The sequence below is a fragment of the Pogona vitticeps genome, chromosome 4 (genome assembly GCF_051106095.1).
Source record: "Pogona vitticeps strain Pit_001003342236 chromosome 4, PviZW2.1, whole genome shotgun sequence".
Classification (NCBI taxonomy): Eukaryota; Metazoa; Chordata; class Lepidosauria; order Squamata; family Agamidae; genus Pogona; species Pogona vitticeps.
In genome coordinates, this window is record NC_135786.1 from 184,866,666 (window position 1) to 184,892,364 (window position 25,699).

At 40.8% G+C, this 25,699-nt stretch overlaps 1 protein-coding gene across 2 annotated transcripts; it reads right to left on the minus strand.

The window, feature by feature from the left end:
- Positions 1–150: 150 nt before the first annotated feature.
- On the minus strand, positions 151–25,470 carry USP14 (ubiquitin specific peptidase 14). 2 transcript variants are annotated; one of them, XM_072998832.2, is made up of 16 exons: positions 25,289–25,470; positions 21,437–21,582; positions 19,941–19,973; positions 18,249–18,353; positions 15,574–15,677; positions 13,132–13,190; positions 11,773–11,903; positions 11,025–11,105; positions 9,630–9,718; positions 9,154–9,268; positions 7,073–7,138; positions 4,973–5,065; positions 4,390–4,518; positions 2,436–2,496; positions 1,017–1,124; positions 151–875 (listed from the first exon to the last, which is right to left on the minus strand). In XM_072998832.2, the coding sequence occupies exons 2-16, from the start codon at positions 21,518–21,520 to the stop codon at positions 724–726; spliced, it is 1,410 nt and encodes a 469-aa protein (XP_072854933.2). In that variant the 5' UTR covers positions 21,521–21,582; positions 25,289–25,470; the 3' UTR covers positions 151–723. The 2 variants fall into 2 exon arrangements, with proteins under 2 accessions (XP_072854933.2, XP_020650197.3); XM_020794538.3 differs by having other exon boundaries at positions 25,253–25,432.
- Between the last annotated feature and the right edge of the window lie 229 nt (positions 25,471–25,699).

Sequence of the window (25,699 nt, forward strand, 5' to 3'; positions counted from 1 at the left end):
AGTGAGTGGTCTCTGGCTGTCCAAAGCATTTAAGTTGGTAGCATTTTTGACTCTTGATAATTATAACATCAGTACAGACAGAAAGCTAGCTATCCAGTTGATAAGGTTTTACTCTGATATTCTATATGGAAGAAAAAACAGCAGTCGCAGTAGTGTAAGAAGCACCATCATTACTGATCACCATTTATTTAAAGTCATGAAATACCAACAACAGGACAGGCTGAGTTGGCACGTCAGGCTGGACAAATACGTGATTGTAGCCGTATTTCCACAGGCTATAGACAGCAGCACTGAGTTACATGTTGAGGCAACAATGGATTTTTTTTCACCTTTCTGACAATGATATCAGACACAATAGAAAAAATGGACAGCTACTGAACAGGTAGAACCATGCAAGAGTTAACAACAGATGATGCATGAATAGGTGTGTAATAAATATCTTGCTGCCAATATCAGAAGGAAGGCAGGAGGCTCACCTAATTTCACCAATAGTTAGACTGTTTTTAAAACTGACTTGCAGTGCAGCAAATAAAATTCAAGATGTATCAGCCTGTTACCATTAGCAACGGGCGGCGTCATGTAGTAATGGCTTTAGTGCAGATGAGCTTCACTTTCTCGCTGCTCCAAATGACAGTAAACTGCATGAACCAATTTTGCATTCTCTATGAAGCTCATGTTCAGAAATTTATTTCACACCTAGGCAGAAATCTGTAAAAATGAAGTCTACTGTTCAGCTTCATCTTCCATTACTTCAATTCTGCGTGGCCCATAAAGTAGAACGTAAGCTATATGCCAGTCGCCACCGCCAGATAGCCTCAAAATGTCTTCAGGTGTAACAATGCTGACTTTGTCATCATCAAATTTAATCCATTCATCTGTAAAGAAAAATACAATACTAAATTATCATCACTCTACCTGACATAAAAGCAGACCTAAGTTTTCCAATTTGCCATTTAAGAAAGGTGGTTAACAACTTTACACTTTTGTTTTGCTAACTTCTAAAGTTGCTTCAGTACCTTGTTTTCTTTTAACCCAAGATACATAGTGTCCAGAAGAACTAGATCTTCCCTGATGTGTTAGCACTGCCTGCAGGTCATAATAACCACAGTTGTTGGAGCCAATGTCTAGAGGGGAGAAAGAAAGCAATGTTAAAATAACCTACCCTGTGCAACTAGTAAATTTATTTGTGAGCACCCAGTTTTTCCATATAAGCATGCACCCATGGCAAATGGGGACAGCAGAGCAAGTATCAGGAGAAATTGTCTAACTAAGCTGACTGAGTGTAAGGAAATGTGTAGACATATATAGCAAACTGTACAACTGGACAAGATAATGGATTGCAAGGGTCATCATCCCAAAGGAGATAATCCACTGCCAAAAGCATCCCTGTCATATGGCCACCCTGCCTTTGTTTAAAAACTTACAATAAAGGAAAAAATTCTACCACCATCGAAGGTTATCCGTCCTGCTGAAAAAACATTTTAAGTTGCTAAACTAACTCAATAAAAGATACCGTATTTTTCGCTCCATAAGACGCACCTTTCCATAAGACGCACCAATTTTTTAGGAGAAGAAAACTGGAAAATATAATCTGTTTTCTTCGCTCCATAAGACGCACAGACTTTCCACCCCCCTGTTTTGTGGGAAAAAAGTGCGTCTTACGGTGCGAAAAATACGGTACTTTTGAGCAGTACAAGTTCAAACCTTACACATAATTCAGGAAACACATGCACCAACAGAAAAGACACATACTGCAATACACATTTGAAGATCAATTGGCTGCTTAACGACCATCTTCTGATATAATGATTCTGCCTTTTCCATGCTCCAATTTTCTACCATTAAATTTTTTGTTACTCATTTACTGCAAACAAGTACCATTAAGGAATGTAACAGATGCATGCACTTTCACTCTGGTCTTTAAACATATCTCTATGTATTCAGACAAGATATAAGAGTGTTCTAGCTATCTTCAGTTCTTTGGTATTAATGAATAGTTCTTTAGGTAATTTAAGTAAGCTAAGGGACTAGTCATGTTTTAAATTTTGACATTAAATCTCTTTTAGTATCAGGGATGTGATGGCGCTGTGGGCTAAACCGCAGAAGCCTGTGCTGCAGGGTCAGAAGACCAAGCAGTCGTAAGATCGAATCCACATGACGGAGTGAGCGCCCGTCACTTGTCCCAGCTCCCGCCAACCTAGCGGTTCGAAAGCATGCAAATGTGAGTAGATTAATAGGGACCACCTCGGTGGGAAGGTAACAGTGTTGCGTATCTAAGTCACACTGGCCATGTGACCACGGAAGATTGTCTTCGGATAAAACGCTGGCTCTATGGCTTGGAAACGGGGATGAGCACCGCCCCCTAGAGTCGAACACGACTGGACAAAAATTGTCAAGGGGAACCTTTACCTTTACCTCTTTTAGTATTCACTTACCATCAGAAAAAGAGAAGGGTTCATATTTAACTTCCTTCTGCGCACCATCACCTTTACTAGACTTAAAAATAAAACAATTTATCTTGTTTACATAAGCTAATTCGTATGACAAAATATAAATGCATTTAAAGTACATACAATGATACCTACTGAAAATCTCTTCAATGAGAAACCATTTCCATCTGTTTCTGTATTTTTTTTTTTAAATCTTAAACCGTACCAAGATTTCATGGTGACTGTTCTGCTTATTTAAATCTAGATCTGCTCCGATCATATGTAAAATGAGCAAAAGGAACATACAACATGAGCTGAACTCTCTTTTTGCCTGTCCAGGGTAAAAATGCAGTCATAAAGCAGCTGAAGAAAGACATGGACAATCACGTTTTAAGCTACATCTATTCCCTACTTTCAAATGATGTGATGGAGGAGAGTCGAGCAACTTTCCCTTGTAGTTGCCTACCTCAGGCATGGTTCAGATATAAAATTGTCAACCTAATAAAAATGTTCATCCAATCCATTCTCTCAGATGCATTAATGCAGTATTTACAAGGTTAACCAAAACAACAAACCCAGAATCACAGTTTGATCATGATTAGCAAGCAAAGATCATTCTTGGTTTAAAACACGATTTCTTGATTTAGATATTTAAGAAACTGCATTATGACACACAAAGGAAGGATGATGGGGGTGTGTAAGCATATTCCCTAATAAGTTGACTATACTTATTAAACTAAGATTGTTTTCTGAACTAGAACAAGAACTGAAACATCAGAGAGAGAATTTCGAACTCTGAAAGCTCTCTACTTAATGTTTCCTGTCTTTTTTTGCAATGGGATTTCAAGAAGGATTTTAAAAAGCTTGTTAAAAAACTGAGGCTTCACAATTAAAGCATTATAAAGTTCCATGTTACTAAAGAGGCAGATTCAACCTAGGTTTCTTAAAGAAGATCTGGAAGATCCACCATAGCCATGAGGTGCTCACAAAAGTTATGAGTCAGATGGTCCATTTTGATTTCTCCCCTGCCCTGAACAGCAGTCACAAAGGTTCTGTTACCACAAGTCCCTTCTCAAATTCCAGAGAGAGAAACAGATAGAGTCACCATTTAATCCATATCTGCTCTTTTCTGTCCATACAAACTAATGGGAAACTAATGGGAAGCTGCTATTCCGCCTTCTGCCACTAGAGGGGGATATTTTTTCTTTTTTCTTAGGTCAAGAAAAGTTCAGGAAAGGAGGAGGGAGGCAGGGAACAGTTTAAAAGCACTTATGATTTTTTTTTCAACGAAGCCTATTTTAAAGCATGTTTTAAAGCATGTTGTGCTGATTTTTTCAGCACAAAGACACACAGGCAGGCTTTTTAGGTGCTGAGCAAGCCTCCCCCAAGCCTCTTCAGAGCCAGCCAATCAGCTGTTAGGCGGGGAGAGGAGGGGGCAGGAGCAGAGAAAAGCAGGAAATGGCTGGCAGGCTCCCTGCTGGGTGCAGGCTTTTAGCTGTTTCCTGCTCTTTTTCCTGCAGTTCGGGGGCTACCGAGGCCTGGTAAGTGACTTTCTTTTATTTATTTTTAAGTTTCTGACCTTTTTTCCCCTCCAGAAGCCTCTAACGGGAGGTAGGGGGCACTTTTTTCCTGTTCGTAACTCGAGGGAAGTTTGTATGTTGAGTATGTAATTTCCTATTGGGCGGGTTCGTAAATCGAAAAGTTCGTATGTAGAACCGTTCGTAAGCCCAGCCCCCACTGTATCAGCTGCTCCACCTACCAAGTGTACGCTCCCACCCAAATTCAGTCTAAAACTTTGACCACAATTCTGTTGCTTAGGATAGTCAGTAAATCTAGAGTAGGTCCACTGAATTGCTACAGAGTTGACTCGCTAAATTCCCATTTAATTGAATACACTGATGTAAGGTCTACACAAGACACATTTAATATGCCAATATATGAAACTTAATGGGTTACCTACATTTTTTGTCTGTTGATTTACTTTTTTGTCTTCTAGATCCTTAAATTTTGAACGGTAGGAAGCCATCTTTTCTTGAAGCTCTGGTGTACATAGTTCATATACATCCAACATAAGAGGAAATTTAACATCCTAGAGGCAATTAAAACAAACAAAAGAAATAACTATGTATGTCATCCTATGAAGTTAATCTACCACTAAAGACACTATCTTCCACAGCTTTTAAAACGAAACTAATTTCACTTATTGAAAGAAGTCTTATTATCCCTAGACTTAGGCTGTGTCCAACTGCACACTCAGTGGACATCATAAAAGCCTAGAAAACCCATATCATACATCTGCAGTATTTTGCCTTTTATCCTCTACTATATATTTGGTTTCACACATTTTCTAGAGCAGAAACTCCCACTTAATCAGATCACCTCAGTTGTGATGGTCCAACTTTTATTTCCATTTGTAGGTAGACATCTGGTAAGTAGATGACCATATGTAAACTGACGTATAATATAAAGCAACATGTCACACTTTGGTGTTACATAACCACTAAGAGCAAACACCAAAACGAAAGAAACTTTAGCAATCGTACCTTGAGAACTTTGGCATTTACAGATTCTTTCTCTTTGTAAAAGAAACGAACCATTTGAATAGTCAGGTAAGCAGGCAGGCGACTTATCTTGGACTAGAACAAGAAAAGCATTCACTGTCATTATTGCAACAAGAAAATCACTGCTTCAGCAGCAAGCATAAGCACATGAAATGGAGGAATTAGCAACACCAAATTCAACATTGGGTTTTGGGCCTTTCAACCTGTAATGACGCATAAAAACCACAAAAGAACCTCCTTCCTGCACCCACTGATTCCTGAAACCGAACCTCTAAAATACAAGTCATATAAATGATAGTTTTGTGGTTTTTTATGTAACTTTTCTTTCACTCTTTGTATGTCAAATCATCTAATAAATTTTTCATCCAATAGCATCACGAGAGCTACTGCAAAGACTTTGGTGGTGTGAAAATGAGAACTGTCAGCAGCCAATCAGAATATCCAGGGGAAAGGAATTTTTAATCTCTAAAAAAAGTTGGAACCTAATGTGTTCTTTTTGCTTGTCTTTTTACTTGTGTGTGGGATGACTGTGTACTGAGCTCCTATTGCCTTTGCTCTTTGATCCTTTCTCTTTTTTGTCCTTTATTCGTAATTTTTGAGGCCTGGGCCTGGTATGCCTGCTGGGCTCAGAAGGCGACAAGGAAAGTACATATCGCCATATTCCAGTGGTTTTCTTTGGGGAGAAGTATTTTGTAAAATTTTGGCTATATTTGTTTATTTTACTTTTACCGGTTTTTGGAACAGGGGCCTGGCTACATGAATGTTTTTTTATTTTGACTAATTTTTAATAGTATTTGTTAATTCACTGTGTATTTATTCTGTTAAAGGTTTATGTTATGGTGGATGTTTTACTGTTATTTTCAAGTACTATTACCCGCTTTTGAAATACATTGATTCTTTGTTCCCTTCCCTCTGCTTTTCTGGAAGAGGTTTTTTTAAGAAACCAGAAATGAAAGAACCTGAAAGAGGCTTTTACTTTTAATAAAATGAAAGGACTGGTATTTGAAAAACATGAAAGCAGAAGAGGCATTCCTTCCTTGATAGAACCCAAACTGAAAGCAGTTTTAAAATTTTCACCATGCACATCTCTGTTAACTGTATTTGGATTATATGTACAGAGTACCCATTCAAATATGTATGCACAATACACTTTGTCCACAGATTTCCACACAGAATTGCATAACCAAGACCAAGTACTGTTCCTCTACCTAGTTTGCAGTTCTATTTCCCCTGATGTAACATATACATGTATTTCGATAAATTGACTTGTTTCCATATACCCGAGGTCTCCAATACAGTGGTGCCTCGCATTACGATGTTAATTCATTCCAGCGAAATTGCTGTAGAACGAAAACGTCGTAAAGCGAAATTTAAAAGCCCATAGAAATGCGTTAAAACCCGTTTAATGCGTTCTGATGGGCTTAAAACTCACCGCTCAGCGAAGATCCTCCATAGGGTGGCCATTTTCGCTGCCTGTGCAGCAAGGAATCCGTCCCAGAAAATAGCGGGGGGCCATTTTGTTTACCCGGTGGCCATTTTGAAACCACCAATCAGCTGTTCTAAAACCATTGTTTTGTGAAGAATTGGTTCCCGAAGCAAGGAACCGATCGTCACAAAGCGAAATTCCCCCATAGGAAACATCGTAAAGCAATTGCAAAAAGTGAATTGTAATGCGGTTTTGTCGTTAAACGGAGAGATCGTAAAGTGAGGCACCACTGTACCTGTGCTTGCAGGGAAGACCAAGCTGATATACCAAACAGTCTATTTTTCTCTGTGTAAATAAAAGGAATGATTTCTCCACTTGCTTGCATAGGAAGAAAAAAAATGTCCCAAACCCCCTCCAAAAAAAAGAAAGAAAGAAAGAAAGAAAGAAAAGAAAAAAAAGAAAAGAAAAGAAAAAGGATGAAGCCCAACTTCTGTCAAGGGTCCTTGTCGAGGACTCTTTCAGCAGGACATTTTTCCTCCTCATTAAACTAAAGAAACTGTACAGTGTTTTTTCTCTCTGCAGGCACCTGACACACCTAGTCAACTGTTATTGCATAAAATCACTAGGAAGAGATCTACCAACCATGTGCTACTCACAGATTTTATATAAAGGGCATTTCTTTGCAACACTGGAGAAAGTTTGGTAATTTCTTCTTGAAGACGCTGAAAGAAAACCATAATAAAAGTTTTTATCAAGCAGGATCATTTTGAGGCTACTGATTTATAAATAATTCTACCTGGTACATGTTTAGATTGTCACTCAAGAATGGAAAATGGTGGAGAACTGCAATTTTTATTATTGTGCGGAGTTCTCTTTATTACATAGTCTTCAGCAATGTATGAAAACATTTAAACAATGATTGTGTGCACAGTTCTTTCTACAGACTATACAGATTAGCTAGTTCAAACAAGAAAATGACTAAAGTAGCTGTATTCTAATTTAGAAGACTTTGATGCATATTCCACAAGGTGGCATATAAAATGAAATGTGATTCAGAATACAACTAAATTTTAAGACCTGCAGGCATGGAATTTCCAGTACAAGGGATATGTGAAATTTACTATAACAGTAGGAGGATGGGAGAACAAACTATTCTTAGTGGGTACTTCCTGGGAATGTCAGCTGCACATTTCAAAATTTATTATTCCAGCCTCTTCTTGGTGTGAGGAAAAGGCAGGAGGTAGAAAATGAAGCACTCTCAGCTGGCATTCAAGTAGCTCTTTAAAGCTCCTGATATCTCTTCACTGACTAATAGACTACATGGCTCTGTTCGCCTCCTCCGCAGCTTTCTCCATAATTTCAGTAATACCAATGATAAGTACTGTGACGGTAGCGATGATGTCATCTGCCTGTCATTGCTGTGGCTGGAGTTCATCTGCCTATAGCATGACGGGAGGTGGGACTTCAGAGGGTGGAGCCATAGTATTTAAGGGGGGAGTGAATGAGGTGTGAGTCAGATAGGGCTTAGATAGGGTCTAAGATAGGGCTTAGATAGGGTCCAAGATAGGGACATGATATGAACCAGATAGGGCTTGGATAGGGTCTGGTAGGGACTTAGGGAGTTAGGGCTTGTATATGTTATAAGTACTGTGTTAGTGAAGGTCTGAGAGAGAGTGTGTATGAGGGGATACTTTATTATTACTGATTGCCTTTTTATTTTAGTTGATAAAGTGATTTACCATTCCTTCTGTTGTTATCAATAAAATACAAGTTTTTATTTTTAAAATCATACATTTGTCTGAAGAGTCTTATGAAGGAGTGGTTGGTGGCAGCGTGATTATAGTGTGTGTGTGAGAGTGACGTGGCAGCTCCTTTGTGATGTGTGAGGAGGCTGTCACAAGTACCCTAAATTGAGAAAGGCAGTATATATGCATCTTCTTATTCGGATATTCAAACAGTTATTCAAATATTTGTATCACAAGTAAAATCAGGCCATAATCCTTGCTCCCTAAAATATCTGTACTATACTGAAGTACTTTTTAGGGTTTGAGAGAAAAAAAAAGACACAAAATGGCCAAGATCCAAAAAAATGGCTAAAGCTTCAGCAGGAACTCAGCACCACTTTTACACTGTCCTTCTGAATACAGCTGACCTCATATGCTGTATCATAATCCACATTTGAACATTCTGCATTTCTAAAGCTAAAGAAAAAGGCTCAAACGCTACTGGAATTATGGCAATAATTCTGTGGTTCTCTGCACTGACATTTTGGCAATCAATAGTATTGTTAATACAGTAATAACACTTGCTTTCCATCAAAGAGGTCAGTGGCTTTAAATACTCCAAGGTAATAAAACAATCTTCCCTAACCTGGTTCCCTCGAGATGTATAATGCCAAACCAACATGAAGGAATTTTTGTCCAATCCATCCAGAAAACACTTTCCCAAGGCCATTGGGGATAAGGAGAAGAATTAATACTGTGCTTTATTAGTCTCGAGAGGCACTGCTAAATACAGGGAGTGGTGGGGCAATCAAAATACAATTTTGATGTATTCTGAGGGGCTTGCAACATCAAAATGTAGTACATTCTATGTTTCATATTCTGATCTGATTATGATCCCCACACCTCTCTTCACCACATTTCATGTCCTTTCTATGTCCTGTTTTCAGGCCAGGACATCTCAAACATTCTGTCACAAAAAGGAAGCTCTTTTCAAAGATATTACAGTTGCTTACCAATTTAAGACCTGTGAAAAGATATTTTACTTCTTGATTGATAAAGCAACTAAGTTGGAGTAGATTTTCTTTTCCTTTCGTAACATCTTCCTCTTCAGCTTCTGTGCATTTCATGCTTTACATAATATTAAGGACAAAAATTATGGGCATGCAATTTATGCCCCAGCATGTCTACCAAAGAAATAATAGCAGATCGCTGCGGTAATGCAACTGAAGCAGCCTGTCAAATTACATTCTCAAAACAAAGCACACCACCCTTATCTGTGTACTTCCCATGTTGTGATATTTTCTTAATTTATTTTGCCCCACTTCCTGTTGTTTTCTATACTTGCAGGCAAGTGACAATCACAGAATACATTTTACTGCACATTTCCTCTTTGAGCAAAATTTATCAATTCTAATCTTATCTATCACACAGTTACCACTACTACTATGGCCACCATCCCTGATATCTTCCTAGAAAGTGTTTAGGATACGTAGTTTCAAATTCAATACTGAAGAACTGGTCAATAAAGCTCTTCTTTTTAGGAGACGCTGCAGTTGCCCCTGATGTTCCAGAGTCTGTCTGTAAATAACAAAACAAAACAACAGATAAATAATTAAATTCTCATTTTGAACATGTAGCAAACACAATATATTTCGTTAGCTCCTTCACTTTACCATTTGTCTATTAAATCTAGATAGGCATCTCACATTGGCAAAAAAAAAAACCCACAAAAAACTAGTAGCACTAAGCTAAGGCTTTTGTCCTTGTTATGTGATATGTGAAAGAGTGTGAGGAGGAACCGGTCAGTACCGTTAAACCTAGAAGTGAGCCGTCCCCTCAATTGTCTAGTGCGGAAGGAGTCAACAAAACCTTGACTGCACTACCTTCTATGGTTCAGAACCTGGTTCTAGGGGAAGGTCAGAAAGCAGAGGGAGATGGGAAGAAAAAAAGCAGGAAAGGAACAGTCAATAGTAGAAGGTTTCTTAATGACAGAAGAGGAGGGGAAGACAGGGGAGACAGAGGGAGGAAGAAGAGGAGCTGGGGCTCAGAGGAAGGAGAGAGTTGAGAGAGAGAGAGGAAGGGGAGGAAGAAGGATCATGGCTTGAAGGAGAGGAAGGGCCCTGTGGGTTCTCTTTTCCACATAAGGAAAGGGCAAAAAGAGAGAGAGGAAAAGGCTCCTTGTGAGGATGACAAAGCACGGGCATTGAAATTCAGTTAGGAGAAGTGGAACCATTGGAAAGGACCGTTAACGTTTATCCGAGATGGAGGCGTCCCTGAAAGAAGGTGGTGCGTCCAGATCCTACCGCCCCCCCCAGCTCTGACACTTCCCAAGGGAGACTGGGCTCGTCACCCTTGTTGAGGAACTATTTGCATGGTGAGGAGTCAACCAATGGGAAAAACTGCTGACCGTGAGATGTGGAATGTCCTCTCATTGAAGGTGATGCCAACATACATACCGAGTTCCATCCATTCCCTGGAAGCCAAGCTTATTTAGACATGCAATGCATACAACCTAAGACTTTAAAAGGCAGTTATGAAGGAGTAAAATATCTAGAAGCAAAAATGACTTGACGTTTCTACACTTTGGGCACATGATGAAAAGACAAGACTCAATGAAAGGACTGAAATCTTGGGACAAGTAGAAGGCAACAGGAGAAGAGGAAGACCACATGTGAGAATGACTGTTTCAGCAGCAACAACAACAAAACCTATGGCCCTGAGTTTGCAAGACCTAAGCAGTATTATTGTTGACAGGATTGTTGGGACATTCCTAATCCACAGGACCAACCACATTATCAACAACGAATTGTTATGACTGATTGCTGAGGATGCGGCAAACAGTTAATAGCCATTTCCACTGAATTGTACAGTGAAGTCAACTTACTTCCATAACTGTGTCACCTTCTATCCCTTCTAATTTCTGCTGTAGTACTCGCATCATCTGTACCCAGCATTCATTGGCATCCTATAAGAGTAGATCAAAAGTGAATGATAGTTGGAATTCAAGAAAAACATGTTGTAAGTGTACACAAGCCAGAAATGCCTGTGGTGTAAGTTTTACTCTCGCAGTACTTGCTTGCACAAGGGGTTATCCACGACTACCTTACACAGGCATAAGGCGGCGATTTGCAAAGGCGGAATCTTTACTTGCATGCTGACAACCACAATGTGTTGCCCTCCATAGGTGCTCAACAAGATCCTGGCCATTAGAAAAATCTGGGTTCTTCCTTGCAGATAGAACCCACATGCAAACAAAAACTTTCTTCTTCAGACACATCATTTTTTACATGGAGAAAAATCAAAGGGCTAGGCATTCCCTTCAAACTATACTGATGAGGCTGGAGACAGTAATGTCTTAATAAGGTTTTTGCTATACTGAAATTAGCAGAAATCACAGTTATGACAAAACTGCACCTTCAACAGGCCTAAGTCTAATTCAAATTCATTTGAGTCAACTATGTGATTTAAAAAATGTGCCTTCCTATCAGGTAAAAATAGAAGAGATACCAGTTCTAAATTTACAAAAATTAGGTCTTTCTCAGTTTATATTAAGAATAACTGAGGCTTGTGGAATTGGCTGAACCCACACTGAATATGCTACCTGAGCACTAAAAATAAATAAAAATATTTACCTGTTGAAGATACTGGCCTTGATCCCCCTTTTCTGCAAACTGTGGAAAGGCCATATGTAAAAACTGAAGAAGAATGATGGGAGGGATACTAGAGGAGGTTTTATCCATGGAATCAAATAAATCTCTAAGAGCTTAAAAATAAAACAAAATTGTTTTCAATAACCGAATAAATATCAAATTGTAAGTATAAAAATGATATGAACATGCAATATATTCCATAAATCCCATACCTATTTAATATCATCATCATATCTCTTTTCAGTGAATCTACTACTGGTATGCAGATTTGTTTTTGGATTATGATTCCCAGTACTTCCCAATCAGCAAGGCTGGTATCTTCAAAAGGTCAATGTTTTAGTGACCACATTGCCTGGAGAATTCTGAATGTTATAACCCAAAAACACAAATCGTGGATCTCTAATTTCTACATCATATACGCATGTGCTCTACCCAGGAAACAGGATTGTGCAAGATCACACAGCTCTAACAGAACCTTTTGCTGCATGGGCCAGTTGAGTATACCACAACATAGTATAGTCCAATAAGCCAATTGCTAGTAAATGCTTTTACACTTAGAAATTATTATTTTAGCACATTTTCTTCATTGACACAACTGTAATTTAACACTCTGAAAGCATTAAGTATACATTCAATCAGTTTCTTCAAAAGCTTAGGAAACATACTAGCAATTGGTTGTTGTGGGGTTTTCAAGCTCTTTGGGCATGTTCCGAAGGTTGTTCTTCCTAACGTTTTGCCAGTCTCTGTAGCCCGCATCTTCAAAGGATGGGAGTAGCACTCTGTGCTCTGGTACAGTTTGTTTGGGAGTTTATATAGCTGTGGGATCAGCTTTTGTCCTTATTCAGGAGATGGATGATTATGGTGATCAGTGTGTTTTCACCAATAGATCCTGGCTGTGAAAGCCTTCGCGAATACTAGCAATTACTGGCAAAAAGACACATACTGTACACAGCTCAACAGCTGATTTGAACAATATGCCAGCAATTTCATCAAACAAATGGAAAACAAAATGAAAAAGGCATGCATGCAAGTAAGCCTAATGTGCATTTAATGCTGAAGTGAAGCATTTACATAAGTGTGCAGTTTCTCTTCCACAAAGAGAAAAACAGACTGGCACAACACTTGCTAAACTGCAGGCTTCAAAGGCAAGATTCATGAGGTACAATACGTTATACAATACGTTCAGCTAGCAGGGATTTAATTCAAGTTTAGGATGCTCTCCCAATCTAACAGCCATCACTCACTGGACTGTAACAAGGGTTTGTGAAAAGAATCATGCATGTTTTGTTATATTATTTTTAATAATACACACACTTCCTATATTGCCACCCAAATACAAACCTGCAGTAATATACTGAGCGGAGGCCATTTCACCTGAAGCTCTTAAGGCACCTGCATATCTAAACAAATGTTTAAAACAGAATGTTTAGTTTGGTTTCATAATCAACACAAAACTGCATGCAAAATAAGGTGGGCTGTCAGGACCAAGTTATCTTCTGTGCACTATTTAGTGAAAAGGTAGGAATTCTGACAAATTTTACTTTCCTTATTATTTTTAGATAAAAAACAAAGGTTGTGAGTGTGGGTGGCTTATGTGTAAGGGTGCCTAAGGGTCCAAACATATTCTAAAGTCCTTCTGTGCTCAGATTCCATACACCTTATGACTCGTGACCTCCCCCCCACCAAACTCCATCTCCAGTGAGATTAGAACAAATTCTATACTTTTTACTGCCTCCTTTTCACTACTAGCAGAAATGAACCAAGAGTACACATTTATTTAAAAACAAGATCTCTCCAGCTGCACAAGATAAAACTAGCTCTCTATGCCATAAAATTGCTGAGATCCTGCCTTCAGTTAAATTATGGACATGGTCAGATCAGCCATTCATTTCTTCATAGACATGGAAAATTGAGAACGCCTCGCCAAACTATGAAAGGAAGCCTTCTTTGCCTCTACTGTCTGCTTTGCAGCCAAATATTCCACTCTCTCTTTCACTATTTCTGCCAGGCAAACAATTACTAAAATTTAAAATTAGACACTCCCAAAACGTTGCTGGCAATTGTATAGAATTTAGCTTGTTTGATGCATTTTGAACAATTTTGATAAGTGGATACAATGTTTATCTGGCCATGTCACTATCATGACACAGCTTCCAAGTTTACTATTAACATCTCTAGCAGAGGTATATTCAAAGTGCTGGTACTATTAAAAGCCAGAAGCCTGGAGAAATGCTCCACTTTCCCATTCCTGTTTTTCTATTGCAGCCCCCTGGACCTTATAATAACATAATAAGGGCCAAGGGCCCATCTAATCCAGCGTCCTGTATCTCACAGTGGCCCCACCAGGTGCCTCTGGGAGCATATGAGACAACTAGATACCTGTGACCTGATACCCCTTCCCCTGCATCTGGCATTCAGAGGTACCTTCCTTTTAAGCCTGGATATTATACATTCCCATCATGGCTTGTAACCTGTGATGAATCTCCTGAACAGCTGCCCCTAAGCATCAATAGACCTTCACAAGCATCTTGAAACAAGACACATGGGGCTGCAGCACAGGCAAAAATTATGGGAGATCATGCTATGCAATATGTTCCACTAATATAAAAGCATCAAATTAGGGCTTTTAAGGCTTATGGAATGCATATTATCTAATATGTCACTCATAATAAAGATCTCTCTCCCAGACATTTTAGCTATGGGCTTCACCCATCTGGAACGTTTTAAACATTAGGATTTGTGTAAATCTCATGTTTAGGTACAAATAGGTTCTGAAAGTCATTCGTAACATTCCTACATCTGAAAATGCTAGCAAGACTAACCTTTGCCTATTCTGCTTCTTGATGAATTCACAAAGAGCAGGAGCAAAGTGGCAGTAAAGAACACACAGAAGTAACATTAAGCACGAAGATACTATTTTAAAGGCATGGCAAATTCATTCTGCACATTACTTAATATGAAAGCATTAATATCTGTTTCATTCATAATCACAAAGAATTTGGCATCCATTACAGGTTATCTTAAAAGTAATTAAGAAAGCAGTATGTCATATCTACCACATTCTGAGTACTGATCCATAGCACATAAGACATGAAAAAGATAATGGAAATCAACTGTGTAGGAACAAAATCAATTTTCTAAATAATTACAGAATACAGTGTGCTCAAGTCAATTTGCAGACAATCAAATCACATTCTGATTCTGAATAATAAGAATCCTACTATTACAGGTTAGCTGTTGATGTACTTGATGTCCTTTTGTTGTTGTTTAGTCGTTAAGTCGTGTCCGACTCTTCATGACCCCATGGACCAGAGCACACCAGGCCCTCCTGTCTTCCACTGCCTCCCGGAGCTTGGTCAAATTCATGTTGGTAGCTTTAATGACGCTGTCCAACCATCTTGTCCTCTGTCGTCCCCTTCTCTTGCCTTCACACTTTCCCTGGTGTTTTCCAGGGAGTCTTCTCTTCTCGTGAGATGGCCAAAGTATTGGAGCCTCAGCTTCAGGATCTGTCCTTCCAGTGAGCATTCCTTCAAAATGGATAGGTTTGTTCTCTTTGCAGTCCAGGGGACTCTCAAGATTCTCCTCCAGCACCACAATTCAAATTGATGTCCTTTAACTAAATACAACTACTAATAAGGGAACTTTTTGGTTAAAAGAAAAAGTTAAAGCAGCCCATTTCCAGAATACTGGCCACTATCCCTATTACTTTATGCTAATTTTGAATACTTACACTGAAAAACAGTTTTAAAAAGTAACACTGTTTCATTTGCTTACAAAACCTACCTCTTAAGGGCCTCTTTCAATTCTGGCACAGAGCGAATACACTGTACAGTAGCATTCATGTAACATGTATTCCCAAGATTTGTTAAGCCACATGGTAATTCCATCTGTCACAGAAATATAAAGGGATGTGAAAAATTTAGAGCTGCTCAGCTCTTTGCATTAAGTATTGCACCTCTTGAAATTATGGTCCTATGGTGTTTGTTTTTTGCACTGTTAAGTCAACTGCACCACTATACCTGGACATAGTGTTTCTAGCCACCTTGGCATGTGCCTTTGCTACATCTTATCTGGATTATAGCAATGGGCTCTGTGTAGAACAGTTTCTGCAGTTTCCTATTAATTATTATTATTATTATTATTATTATTATTATTATTATTATTATTATTATTATTATTATTATTATTATTATTATTATTATTATTAAGAAATGAAATATAGAATGAAAGAAACACAAAGCTAAAGAAATAAGAAAAATACATAAACAATTGCATATCAGTGCTCCCATTCACCAGGACCATTCAATGATATCTTATAACAATTGTCCAATTATGAAGCCGCATACCTTTCCAAAACTGCATAGATTTTTTTCCAGAGGTACACAACCTCTCTTTTATTAATATAGGAATTAAAAATCACCAAATATTGCTAAAATATTCTTATTTATTAAAAAAATGTTAACTTTAATATCACAGATGAATATCATCAGTAGCTATATTCTAGACCTCTTTATACCGATCACTTAATTGAATTTCATACTTTGATTTCCAATTCTTTGCTATAATTAATCTTGATGCTATTAATAAATTTGTTATTAATTCTTACTGTCCAATCCCATTGTCCCTATCAAATTTGATAACATTATTAACTCTACATTTAACTTCAATATTTAATTCATTTCTTTAAAAACCAACCTCCAATATATTCTCATATTCCCACCACATATAGAGATAAGTACAGTATCTACATTTTGATCACATCTCCAACATAAAATCAGAAATTTGATAACCAACTGATAACACAGTTTTACCAGTGTTAATCTTATTTGCTCCTTTTTACTCATCTTTTTCAACCAATTATTTAATCTCTTAACTTGTTTCTTTAACATTTTTCCCAACTTCTCTTAAGTCTCCTGGAAATTTCTCTAATTCTACTACTAAATGGAATGGAGAGACTAAAGGAGTACGTAATTGTACTTCTCTGCAGTTTCCTAAACTTTGGCTTTGAACATTCTTATAACTTTTAGGCAGACAAAAGAACTCTTTTAATTCCACCAGTAAATATATATATATTTAAAAGTCTGCTCTTTTTAATTTTTATACTCATATTTCTACTGCTGTGTGGGTAAATGCCCCCTTTTTGGTAAACTTTTATAGGGCTAAGAGGCAATGTAGGAGGGATGCATTATAAATGTACAGTGCTGCCTCGCTTAACGATTTTAATTGGTGCAAAAAAACACATCACTATGGGAAAACATTGCTAAGCGAAACGCGTTTTCCCATAGAGATGCATTGAAAACTGGATAATCCGTTCCAATGGGAACGGATTGCTGTCCTTAAGCGAAAATCGCCATAGGAAACATCGCTATGCGAAAGGCGGTTCCCAAATGAAATGCATTGGAACCTATTCAATGCATTTCAATGGGGGGAAAAATTACAACAAATTCAAAAAGAGTCAGAACAAAGTCAAATTAGTTTAACAAAGGGTTTATTAAGTGCACTTATGATTTCAAACATTCTAAACCTTTTTAAAACCTTTTTAAACATTTAAAAGAGAGCCAACACGAGGCTGTCAAAACCATTGCTAAGCGAAACAGGGGGACCCAAACTGGCATTGCTATGCGAAGCAAGGTCCCAAACATCACTATGCGAAAATCGCCCATAGGAAACATAGTTAAACAGAGGGCAAGATCGCTCCGGAAAACTAATTGTGAAGCGATTACATCATTAAACGAAGCAATCACTAAGCGAGGCACCACTGTATCTGTTTCAGAATGTCACAACAGTCTCTTAATGACAGTCCCAGGTTACATCATGTCTACTACCTATTGACATCTTTTGGGTGTGAGATCAGCGGTGAGAGTGGTAGCCCTCTCCGTGGAGTGTCGTCCCTTCCCCTTACCACCATACAGACCCTGCCCACCTCATCTCCCAAGAAAACAGAGCAGTGAGTGACAGATACATAGGAAATAGGAGAAATACAAAAGTTAACTGTTGAAGGAACTCAGGGAAAAATGACAGGAATAGAGCAGAAGAAGAGGGTGGAGATAGAGGCCGGAAAAGCAGATATAAAGAGGAAGGAAGAACAGTTACCACCAGGTTGGGAGTGAGTCTCGATGGAGGATCCCTGGACTGGAGCATGGGAAAGGCTGAGGGTCCCAAAGGAGGAAGCGAGCTATAGAAAAAGGAGAGAAATCCCTCCGAGACCCTCTTATTGAGGAGAAGCAGAAGCCAATCGAATGGAGGGCCTTCTCAGTGATTCTTCCACCTTCTAGAACATTTTAGAAAGGGTACTTCCATTTCCAACCACTATCTGCTTTTTTTTTTCCATATCAGTTTAGGAACACAACTTCCAGCTGGAAAACCCGATAAGCTCCTTATACATTACTGATCATTAAGCTTTCAGTGACATAAATCATTACATTCAGACGTTTGGAAAGTAACAGAAGTAGACTTACAGCTGAAGCTAACTGTTCTTCTGTCATATCTTCCACAAAAACAGGCCTGGCTACTGGTTCTTCAGGAAGTGCCTCAGCAGAGCCGATCATTAACAACGTCATTCCCTGTTCAAAGGGGCAACAGAAGTTATCACTTGGCAATTAAGGAAAAACAATGTACATTCTCAAACACTATTCTTCAAACAATTGTTTCAAAATATCCAGTGATTTAGAATATCGGCAAGTTTGCATTTAACATATTATGAAAAATTTTCAAAAAGTAGTCCTGCAATGCCATTTGTTCTTTAAATTTTAAAATATGCAATAGCAGCCATACTTTTAAGTGAAACATCACACCTTTGTTTACTATAAATATTTTCCTTAACCCAAATATTTTCTTTACAAAAACTTAGACACAAGTCATCATAGTTACTAAACAAAGGCATCAGCAGTGAAGTCAGGCTTCTCATTGTAACCTTTATATCTACTTCTTCCAAAAAGGTGACAAGGCAACAACATTCAAAGATAACAATAATAGTTATGACAGTCATGATAATAATCTCAACAACAAGCTTTAAACATTTTACTTGTATATGCTTTGGCTGTAAGCGGCTCTTGCATTCATATAAGAAGTGGCAACAATATGTGCTAGTTCCACTCTCCACCTATACCACTACCGGTTCCTTGAAAATAAGCCCTAGTATGATTTTTCAGGATGCTCGTAATATAAGCCCTACCCTAAGAAATAACCCCTAGTTAAGTGAAAGCCCACCCTCCACCATTGTGCAGCAACCAGAAGATGACATGACTATATTTGAATAAACGTAGATTGTTGTACGCAGGTCGTGGTGGTGATGCGGGTTAAATCTCAGAAGCCTCTGTCCTGCAAGGTCAGACCAGCAGTCGTAATATTGAATCCACACGACAGAGTGAGCTCCCGTCGCTTGTCCCAGCTCCTGCCAACCTAGCAGTTCTAAAGCATGCAAATGCAAGTAGATGAATAGGTACCACCACGATAGGAAGGTAACGGCGTTCCGTGTCTAAGTGGCACTGGCCATGTGACCATGGAAACTGTCTACGGACAAACACTGGTTCTACAACTTGGAAACGGGGATAAGCACTGCCCCCTAGAGTTGGACACAACTGGACTAAATGTCAAGGGGAACATTTATCTAGACTGTTGTACAGTGGACCCTTGACTTACAGACGGCTTGACTTACAGACTTTTTGAGTTACAGACTTCTCTGGCCTCAAAATTTAGGTTTGACTTGCAGACTGAGATTTGACTTACAGACCAGAAAAAAACCAAAATGGAACAAAAACGGCCTGTTACGGGATTAATCGGTTTTCAATGCACTGTAGGTCAATGGAGACTTGACTTACAGACTTTTTGACTTGAGAACCGCCTTCCAATACGGATTAAATTCTCAAGTCAAGACCCCACTGTACATGAAAAAAAAATCCCCTGAAAATAAACCCTAATGCATTTTTAGACCAAAAAATAATATAAGACCATGTCTTATTTTCAGGGAAACATGGTACCCTGCAAAACATTCCATACTCTTCCCAAGACCCCCCAGGAGAAAATCTTCAGGGGCTGCCAAGAAGGAAAAGAGACAAGAACACTTTGTGAATAGACACTCTGTTTCGTTCATAGAACAGAAGTTGAGATGCAAGCCACACTATCTATTAAAATTGTTTAGCAATACTTACGTTTTTTATTTTGATGTTACCCCAGTCATCATCCTATTGAATAAAACAAAAACAGTATAAATAATTTCCCATTACATTAAGCAAGACCTGCAGACCTAGAGTGGTCACAAGACCAGCTAGGTGAGATATAAATAAATAAATAAAATACAGTAAATAAATAAATAACATCTAAGGCAGTAGTTCCTAACCTTGGATGCCTAGATGTTCTTGGACTACAACTCTCAAAAATCCTGGCCAACACAGGTATTGATGAAGGCTTCCGGGATCCTTAAGCCAAGAACATCTGGGGACCCAAGGTTGGGAACCACTGATCTAAGGCAAAACATCAGCAGATAAGATTACCATAGTCATGATGCAAGCTGCACCAATATATGGGTACATAAAAATACGCACTATTTCCTGATACCTGTTATTTTTTTAAATGTGGATGGCACACCCACCTTATGTTACAAGAAGATACTGCTCCTTACTGCTCTGGATTTTACCAAAACAAATAAATATGTTAATATAAGCATTATTTTATATATACAATACAGTGGTGCCTTGACTTACGAACTTAATCCGTATTGGAATGGCGTTCGTAAGTCAAAACACTATTTCCCATAGGAATGCATTGACAACCCATTCATCCGTTCCAGCTGAAGAAAAATTCCCCCCCCCCAAATAAACATCTGCAAGCCCCTGGGGCTGCAAAAATCAAAACACAAAACAAAACACAAAAATAACCCCACAAGCACAATCCCACCCTGCAAAAGCCACCCAAAACAGTAAAAAGCAGCACACACACCTCCCCACAAAGCCTCCTCTCAAGCTCACCCGGCCTTCCCCGCAGCTACGCGGGCCCCACTGCCACTGAAGCCATGGTCGATGGGCAGTCCTCCGGGAGCTCACGTCCTTCCCCGCAGCTGTGCGGGCTCCAGTGCCACCGAAGCCACCACCGGCGGGGAGGCCTCTGGGAGCTCACCCGGCCTTCCCCACAGCCATGCAGGCCCTGCTGCCACCGAAGCCGCTGCTGCCAATCGCTGCCGTCAGGCTTTCCTGGGGGAAGCCCTCCCCTGGTAGACCATGCCTACCAGGGGAGGGCTTCCTCTGATAGGCCTGGGTCTACCCCCCAGGAAAGTCTGAAGGCAGCAATTGGTGGCAGCGGGGGACCCCCTGGGAGATCTCCCATGGCGGCGGGGAAGCCCTAGGAGGCCTCTGAAGGCGGTGATGGCGGCGGCGGTGGCAGAAGCCTGGAAGGCTGAGCCTCCCTTTCCCTAACTGTTGGGGCAAAAGAGCTACAAAGAAGCAGCCTCATCGCCACTAACGGTTAGGTTTTTAAAATTTCTCGCCTTTTTCCCCTGCCTTTTCCTGTTCATTTGTCAAAGCCACAGCCGCAAGTCAAAGCAAAATTTTGCAGCCCGAGCTGTTCGTAAGTCAAACTGTTCACAGGTCAGGGCATTCGTATGTCACGGCGCCACTGCATAAATATAAGCCACTGTTATGATTAACACTACCTTTAAAGTTCCACCTTTCACCATCACTTTCTGTCTGTCAGGCTGAACTCCAGTCAAAGCAAAAAGTTGAGCTTTGAATACCATTGGAGGTTCATCTGTGTTAAGCTCCACTCCATCAAATTTCTCCTTGCCCCATTTTACATTGACTGAAAGAAAGAAAATTATTCAAGTGAATAATGAAACAATAACTTACAGCTTTGCTTAATTCTACCAGTAGAGATTGGTAGTAGAAATTAGAAGCTATGGGTTGACTTTTGTGAACCTCATGGCGCAGTGGTTAAACTGCTGTACTGCAGCCAAAGCTGTGCTCACGACCTGGGGTTCAAATCCCAGGTAGCCGGTTCAAGGTTGACTCAGCCTTTTATCCTTCTGAGGTCGGTAAAATGAGTACCCAGCTTGCTGGGGGGGGGGGGGAATGTGTAGCCTGCATAATTAACTTGTAAACTGCCCAGAGAGTGCTTGAAGCACTATGGGGCGGTATATAAGCAGCACACTTTGCTTTTTAACATTAGAAAGTTATTCAAACCCAAAAAATATTGTAAACTGTACATCATTATTTTTAAAGGTTTTACAATTGATCACTTAGTTTTTTGCAGATCAGTAACCTTCTAGGAAAAGAACGTACTGCAAGGTTGGAAGACTAGCAGTAGTAATGAGCTCCCGCAGATGATGACAGCAGCCACAAAATTAAAAGACGCCTGCTTCTTGGGAGAAAAGCGATGACAAACCTCAACAGCATCTTAAAAAGCAGAGACATCACCTTGCTGACAAAAGTCTGCATAGTCAAAGCTATGGTTTTTCCTGAAGTGATGTATGGAAGCGAGAGGTGGACCATAAAGAAAGCTGACCGCCGAAGAATTCATGCTTTTGAATTGTGGTTCTGAAGGAGGCTCTTGAGAGTCCCCTGGACTGCAAGGAGAACAAACCGTTCTAAAGGAATTCAACCCTGAGTGCTCACTGGAAGGACAGATCCTGAAGCCGAGGCTCCAATACTTTGTCCAACTCATGAGAAGAGAAGACTCCCTGGAAAAGACCTTGATGTTGGGAAAGTGTGAGGGCAAGAGGAGAAGGGGACAACAGAGGATGAGATGGTTGGACAGTGTCATTGAAGCAACCAACATGAATTTGACCCAACTCTGGGAGGCAGTAGAAGACAGAAGGGTCTGGCACGCTCTGGTCCATGGGGTCACAAAGAGTCGGACACGACTAAATGACTAAACAACAGCAAGGAAAAGAACTCTGAAGTCAGCAATAGTGGATGGCGTCTTAGTCAATAAAAAAAAAATACTAGAACAACTTTTGATGCTAGTAGGCTATAATAACCACCACCATCAAGCCAGTTCTGATTTATGGCAACTCTTTTCAGGCTTTTATAGATATAAAGCACTTAGGAGTAGCTTACCCCTCCCTTCTTTTGGGACACTCTGGGACTTTGCAGCTTACCCCAGGCTACACAGGTTGTCATCAAATCTCTTGCTGAATTTGGCTACTTCCTGCCAACACATCTCATCCTTGCAGCTGTAGTTTCTAAACAGAGGACCTCTATATTCCACAATGATATTTTTAAAAAAACTTTTGTTTACAATGCCATGCACTCCACGATTAAGAACAAATACTAGGAACACCTATGAGGTAGGTACCTGTTTCCAAGCTTGCCCATGAGATACTCTGTTATTCACAGCAAGTATATAAGCAGCTGACATTCTGTTATGCATAGTACTACAAAGTAAGATAAGGAGCTGGGAGACAGAAGCAAGCAAGAAGTTTTCCCTCCTTTTCCCTTCTGCTTCTATCTCATTCCAAGTCCACAGAGCCAGGTTTGGGACAATCACTCAGATCGCTGTGCTTAAATAGCAGATAGCCAGCTATACATCTCTTCAAGCTCCAGAGCCAGATCTACTGACAAATGCCACCTCAGTGGTATCTCTATGTAATCTGGGTGTTTTCTGCTCACAAAACCAACTCTCAGAACAAGGACCACTGGTGCATTTTCCCTGCTTGGGCCCAGTCTGATTTGAGCATGTACACTCTGATAAGATTCTTATGCCTCCCTCACAAAATCTTAGGTTTTCATTTATACCTGGAGCATTACAGCTTCTCTCCACAGGCTGTACTTACATCTTGTTCCTGTAACAGTTCTTGTGTGAATTGAACCTACACACAAGTTACCTTCCTAAAATAAGAGTAATGGATTTAAGCACTTTCTTACCATTGCTGCAAGATGCCATCTTCTTCCACAATGTTTCACAATCAGAGTCTCCTTGTCTTACACACAAGTCTCAGAACTGTCATTGTTGGGAGGGATCACACGGGGGCCAAACAGAACTGGCAAAGCTCTTTACTAAACCATGCTTTTTACTAGCTTCTCTCATACCATGCCCAATACTGACTGTAAAGCCTTAAATTCTCATCACAGCTTCCTTACTGTTTATTATATATTCCACTTAAGCATTTGATTTTTGTATCTAATGCAGATGCAGATTACAGCAACACCATATTATTTTCTTTACATTCATCTAGGTTTTCAATATGATCATAAACACAAGTTGAGAAATCCCTTCCACTGAACAAGACATTCACTTTTGAAACCAGCTGGTGCACTGGGTCCAACAAATCTTATTTTGTTGTTGTTTAGTTGTTAAGTCGTGTCCGACTCTTTGTGACCCCATGGACCAGAGCACGCCAGGCCCTCCTGTCTTCCACTGCCTCCCGGAGTTGTGCCAAATTCATGTTGGTCGCTTCCAGCCATGAAAACACTGTTCAGCCATCTCATCCCCGGTCGTCCCCTTCTCCTCTTGCCTTCACACTTTCCCAACATCAGGGTCTTTTCCAGGGACTCTTCTCTTCTCATGAGTTGGCCAAAGTATTGGAGCCTCAGCTTCAAATGTTATACCCTGACAAATATACCCCTTTTTGTTGCTGTTGTTAATATGTAGCTAGTAAATAATGTCCACAAAAAATTAGGTGAGAAGTGGAACAGGGACTCTTTTCCCCTGACAGTTATATAGCGCAGTGGTCCCCAACCTTGGGCCTCCAGATGTTCTTGGACTTCAACTCCCAGAAATCCTGGCCAGCAGAGGTGGTGGTGAAGGCTTCTGGGAGTTGTAGTCCAAGAACATCTGGAGGCCCAAGGTTGGGGACCACTGATATAGCGCACACAACTGTTTCCCTTCCTGCTGCATGGCAGACTCATTTGCCAAAACGCTTTCCTCTACACAACTGTAAAGTACTGCAGCCCTGAGGGAAAGAGAGCCAGATGTACGGGGGGGGGAGGGCGGATGTCATTTAAAGCGGGTCCCACGTTATAGGGCTTTGATACAGTTAAAAAAGACTACTGATCAAAGTCAGGGGGGGTGGGGGGGTCGGAGGAGAGGCCTCTGGAGCTGGATGCAGAGCTCGTTTGCGAGGAAAGCCGGGGACTCCAGCAAGCGATTCGCAACCGGCCTTTCCCCCCTCCTCTCCCTTCCATCACCCCCCCTTCCGATTCTTCCCATACACCTCCTTAGGTCCGTTCTTTCCATACAGACAAAGCGGTCCTCCGAAGGCACGTTGCCCAAGACCGCTCGCCTTTCCCTGAAGCCTGCCTCTAGCTCAGCCGGTCCCCACCGACGGGCTAAGGCCGAGCTCCTCCCCACCCTTCCCCGCCCCTTATCCCGCCACCGCGTCCAGACTCAACCAGCGGGAGGAAGGGAGCACCAACACCCCCAACCCACCCCAACCCACCCACCCAGGCCTCAACCGGAGAAGCCCGGCTAGGCCCGTCCGCGGCGAGGATCCGCGAGAGGGGCCAAAGACGGACGGGCTGGCTGGCCTCACCTGTGAAAATCGGCATGGCGCCCGAGGGAGGCTGACCTGGAGCGAGGCAGGGCAAGAAGGACGCGGGCGGGCCCGCTGGCGAGCGAACGAAGGAAGGAAGGAAGGAAGGAAGCAGGAGGAAAGCGGCGCGGAGCTTCCCTTCCTCGGGGTCTCATTCAAACCGGCCCCTCAGGATGACGCTGCAAGCCGAGCTGAGTGCGCGCGCAACTCCGGAAAGGCTCGCTCTCGGCTGCCCCTGGTGGCCCTTGCCGTCGCTGCAGTCGGTCGGCCCCGCGCTGTGCTGAACAAGGCGCGCCTGGTCTTTGAGGCCGGCGGCTCCGTTTTCCGTCTTGAGTCCCCACAGCCTGGGTTCCCACGGCCGCGAGACAGGATGTGGGGCAGAGCGCCAGGTTCCCACTGCGCAGAAGCCAACCTACACGCCGCAGGGCCAGCATAGACGTTTTGAAA

Excerpts from the sequence above, each read along its gene's own strand:
- USP14 (XM_020794538.3), bottom strand. Across the intron at positions 13,191-15,573 it reads TTGAAAGAGGCCCTTAAGAG|ATATGCAGGTGCCTTAAGAG; the intron begins GTAGGTTTTGTA and ends ACATTTGTTTAG. Across the intron at positions 11,106-11,772 it reads AAGGCCAGTATCTTCAACAG|GATGCCAATGAATGCTGGGT; the intron begins GTAAATATTTTT and ends CTACTCTTATAG.